General features: G+C 41.9%; 1 protein-coding gene across 1 annotated transcript in view; it reads right to left on the bottom strand.

Annotated features, from left to right (window-relative positions):
* LOC137982378 (fibulin-2-like) overlaps window positions 1-5,000 on the bottom strand; it is a 51,548-nt gene that overhangs the window by 29,068 nt on the left and 17,480 nt on the right. The window contains exon 6 of the mRNA XM_068829493.1: window positions 4,820-4,942. Within this exon, the coding sequence (XP_068685594.1) occupies window positions 4,820-4,942 (123 nt within the window). The remainder of the gene's footprint in view (window positions 1-4,819; window positions 4,943-5,000) is intronic.

The following is a 5,000-nucleotide window of genomic DNA, read 5'->3' as shown; positions in this document are numbered from 1 at the left end:
GATTGCATGTTTTTGTTACGTTCGTCTACGCTCTCGCCTTTCCCAGGATCTTCCATGTTACTTGATAGTTAGTTCCTTCTTCCTTTAAATGCCATATGTGTTTACTCAGCTCGGTTTGATTCCGTTGCGTTTCCTTGATAAATGATTGCTTGTGATTTGCGAGTCTGGCCTTGAAAGTGGTGTCAATGAGCCCTACGTATGTTTGTACGCTTTCGTTGTTGCCCGACGTGACGGTTGCTTGGTAAACGATACCCTTGGCTAGGCACTGATTATCTAAGGGGCACTCTGCCTTCTTTCTACAATTGCATAAGTTTTGGCTGGGGTCTTCTGTGTTTGGCTTTATCAGATTCTTGTTGTGCGCGCTAATAATTGACTTCACGCTGGGCATGCAGCTGTATGACAGCTTAAGGGTGTTGCGATTGAATATGGCGTGCAGGACGTGGCGCCTAGGGAAACATTCCCTCACGATTTTCAGAAACTCTCTTCCTAGGTTGGTTTTTACTCTGGCGTCAAATGGAGGGTTGAACTACGCTCTATTTCTATGTATTGAGCACTGTTTTACGAAAATCAAGTTTCACACTTATATATCTATATGTATATATATATATATATAATTAATTGGTAATGCAAGAAAGAGTGAGGTTATTTGGTCATTTAATCGCTACTCTGAGTTTCATGCTCCATACGGAGCAATCTTCCGGCAACTGCCAGAAGAACAATACAGAACAATACACAATAGATGCTAAGTTTGTTACGTGACGTGTCACAAGGGATCTTCATCATTAACTAAGTGAAAACATATTTCAAGAGAAATTTCCTAGCATGTCTACAACCCGATACACACTCATTTCTCCTGTTGAGAGTTGGCATTTCTGGCCTGCGCAATATGAAAAATTTCTCCCACAGACACAAGTTGCATCTCTTAGTTACATTCGAATAAGACCTAGCTTGTTTCACTTTCCGCCATCTAATGTCATATGCAATGTTCCGATCTTTTAAGCTCCATATGTACTTACTAAGCTCGGTAGCATGTTTGTACCGCTCATTACGAAATGAACATGTATGGTTTCTGTATCTTAATTTAAAAGCAGTGTTACAAAGTCCGATGTAGGTTTCCTTTGTGGTGTTAGTGGTGACTTCAGCCTGGTAGATGACATTTTCCGCGTTGCAGTTTCCATCCACAGGGCACGAGTTGGGTTTCCGGCAATTACAGTTTTTCTTTTCATTATTGGTGCGCGTCGATTTGTTGAGTTCAGCTTTGTTATGATTAGATACTATTTTTTCGATGTTACCCATGCAGCTGTAACTTAATTTTAGTGTGTTACGGTTACAAATTTTATGAAGGGGGTTAGATTTAGGGAAATGCTTATCGATAAGTGAAGCATTTCCCGACGTTTGTTGCCGCGCTCTTGCTATACGGCGGGTTAAACCACAGAATATTTCTTCGTCTAGAGTTTTGCGCACGGGGTTCCTGGCTCGGCGTGAAAGACAGATTATAGTGGTAGCCACTTTTGTTAAGTGCTTCTTGATAGACACCTAAATACACCATCGATATAAAGACACCTTCGATAGCGCTAAAGGCGCTCGATGGTTAAACCAGAGCTGTGAATAAAGATGAATTTCTGGAGTCGGACTAGTTAAAAAACATTTAATTGCTACTCGGAGTTTCATGCTTCTAATCAAGCAATCATCAGTTGCCTGATGATTGCTTGATTGATTGCATCTTTATTATATATATATACAAGTTAAGAAGGTCTCTCGAGCCAACAGCGCAGGACGTATATATATGGAAGAAAAATATAAATAAACTGCAAGTTCATCCCTACAAGCCTGTTTCGTGGTCGCCCACTCATCAGGGGATTTAATGACAATAAACTTTACCATCGCTTATATACAATATAGTTTGCCTAGTTTATGCAGCGCGAAATTGACGGTTCAGTTATTGCGTAAGAGGGCTTTGTTTCTGTGGCAGCAAGAAGACACGAGTTCATTACGTTTGTTTAGTGTTGATAGTTCGGGTCTGTAGATGATTAGGAATTGTTCTTTGAGGCAGAGGTTGCATCTTTTGCTTGAGCTGTTGCACGGCGAGTGCAATGAGAGAATGCGCCAGGAAATAAAGTTTTCGATGTTGTTGTCTTTGAGGGTCCAGATATGCTTGCTGAGTTCGGTGGAATTTATGTGTTTAGCGTGGCGGAATGATGCGGTGTGGTTTCTGTATCTCGTTTTGAAGTCGTTCTCTGTGAGTCCGATGTATGTTCCGGTTGTGTTGTTGTCTTTACGTGTAACGGTGGCTGGGTAGATTACTGCTGATTGCAAGCAGTTTCCGTCGATCGGGCATGTATTTTTTTGTCAGCAGTTGCATGTCTTGTTGTTATCAATGGTAGCGGCAGCGGCGGCGGCAACGATGGCGGTGGCGGTGTCATCAATCGGTATAGATGCGGTTAGGATGCGTTTGCTATGGTTATCGATTATTTGTTTTGTGTTGTTCATGCAGCTGTAACTGATCTTGGTGGTGTTTCGGTTAAAGATTTTTCTGAGCTTGTGATCTTTGGGAAAGTGCTTGTCTACGAGGGAAATAAATTTGTGTCCGATGTTGGTACAGGTGTTTTTGCTAAAAGGAGGGTTGTACCAGAGGATTTTGTTGCATTGTCGGTGTTTCCGTTTGCTTGCTTTGGCTGGTTCGTACTGCAGGGTGTAGTGGTATCCACTTTCATCGAGTGCTTTCCTTTAAAGAAGGTGCTGCTTGGTCAAAGGATGCTTTGTCAAATGATAGGGACGACAGTCGTTTGTTGATGCCGGCAGGAATGTTCTTTGTGGTGATTGGTGGATGGTTGCTCTCGCGGTGAACGTATTGTAGTGAAGTATTCGGCTTTGTAAATGGTTAAGTGCTTCGGTTAAGGTTGAATGTGACGTCTAGGAAGTTGATTATTTGTTTGTTTGCTTCTATGGTGATGCGTAATCCGTTATTATTAAAGATGCGGCATATTTCTTTCTTGATGTTGTCTGTGTCTCTAACGCCAGTACGAACCAGCTCAAACAAGCAAACGGAAAAACCGACAACGATGAGGTGCTACCCAATCATTTGAAGGTTAGTTGGAAGAAGTGTTTATTGGAATTACCCCAACTGTAAAGCGTTGCTGTCCCTCACTGCCTGCGCCTGTCAAACCCAGTGAACACTGAGTTACACATATTTTCATACACTTCTAAAGACGCCATTGCATCTGGTGCTTACTTAGTCTGCTGATACTAGGACAATACTCTTTCTTCGCGCCTTATTGCATCAAGGCGTTGTCTATCTCGAGTAAAAGCCATGACAATTCCGAGGCTAGAGCATATGGGTGCCGTCCTCTCAAGTGGCCTGGCCCATAACATCGTGAAAGTAGTTGCGCTTGACAGAATTTTCTTTGGAACCGTCTCAAAGAACCAAAGCCCCTTGTTCAAACCATTTGCAGGCAATCGAATTGTCGAGATTCGATGAAGAACAAGCCCTGAGCAGTGGAAGCATGTCTCAGGAGCAATGAACCAAGCAGACTTGGCAACGAGAAGCGTCTCTGCCAATGACCTAGCCCAAAGTAAGGTGTGGTTAGAGGGACCAGACTTCCTGAAAGGTGATGCATCAGTCTGGCCTGCAGCTCTTCCCTCTAGAGACGATGGCAACCAGCCAAACAGTGACCATAACAAACGAGCAACAATAAGGCCGCATGCAAGCAACGGCTCTGCCCGTACAAACATTGACCCAAGCCATTATTCAATAACGTTGTTTCACAAGGTGATATGGCTGCAGTTGTGTTTTCCTGTTGAACACTCATTAATATCTGGGAACACAGACAACCAATTAGAGAAATATCCTTTTTCTTTCTGTTCGCGCCAAAACTCGGGCACGTGACACATTGCGTTACACACAAAGGACTGACCTTGGTACTGTTTTGAGTTTGTGTTACATTACGTCATTGTCGTGTGTTGGCAATAAATTGTCTCGAAAGTTTACGGTTTTTGGCGCCTGGAAACTACGTGAAATCTTCCGGAACACTTTCAATTGGCAATAAGTCACTGTCCACGAAATCGTTCAGGGGCACCCAACGAGAATATAGTTCAAAACCACTTAAACAGAGCATTGTTAAACGTATTTTAGTATTTAAACGGTAGATAAAGGAATATTTTTATCCCCTAAAAATTTTTCATCTGTTGGGATTTCCTAGCCGAAAGTCTAGTGATCCGAAAATTTTGCGGATTAAAACCTACTTTTTCGAAAATTTCACGGCTAGAAAAAAGGTTCCCAAAAATTCTAGGTGACCTTTTCAGGGTAAAAATCCGTTAAAAATGGGCATTTATACCATTTTTCAGATGTTCGAAAATCATACTGTAGGAGAGGAAGGCAAGCAAGAAATTTTACAACAAGTGTTCCGAAAATTCTAGATCTCAAATCGTCTTCCGAGCAGATATTTTCCGAAAATTGACGTTGGGTGCCCCTGATCGTTAGACTGTGTATTTTGTACTCGTGCCCAAGCTTGTTCACCTTCAATTAAGCTCTGAACGCAATTTATGTGGGCAGATTATATTCGTATTTTTCGTGTAATATCCAGTCAACTTGCATTAAGAATGGTAAACACCATTGCTTGCTTTTATACGCTACACAGGTGGCGCTTTCGCTTTCTACCTGTACTGATTCGCTAGATGTGAGGAAGGAAGCCAGTAATATTCCCACGAATCCGAGCAGCCGAATGGTATATACTAAAATATTAGATGGATTTAGTGACTATGGATATTTTCCTCTACTTCGGTGAATAATAGTTGATTTTTATGTAATACAGAAACTTACCTGTACAAGTTTTTCCGTCCCCAGTGTATCCAGCCTTATATGTGCAGATGTACGAGCCCTCTGTATTGTGGCAATCGGCTTTGAAGGCACAAGGAAAGGGAACCTCTTTGCATTCACAAATATCTAGGTTTTATGGAGAGTCAAGGGATTGTATTCAATCATTCAAGCAAATTTGTATACG

Source organism: Montipora foliosa, chromosome 13 (genome assembly GCF_036669935.1).
Source record: "Montipora foliosa isolate CH-2021 chromosome 13, ASM3666993v2, whole genome shotgun sequence".
Classification (NCBI taxonomy): Eukaryota; Metazoa; Cnidaria; class Anthozoa; order Scleractinia; family Acroporidae; genus Montipora; species Montipora foliosa.
Note: the sequence above shows the minus strand (reverse complement) of the source record. Positions and strands in the feature narration are given on the sequence as shown.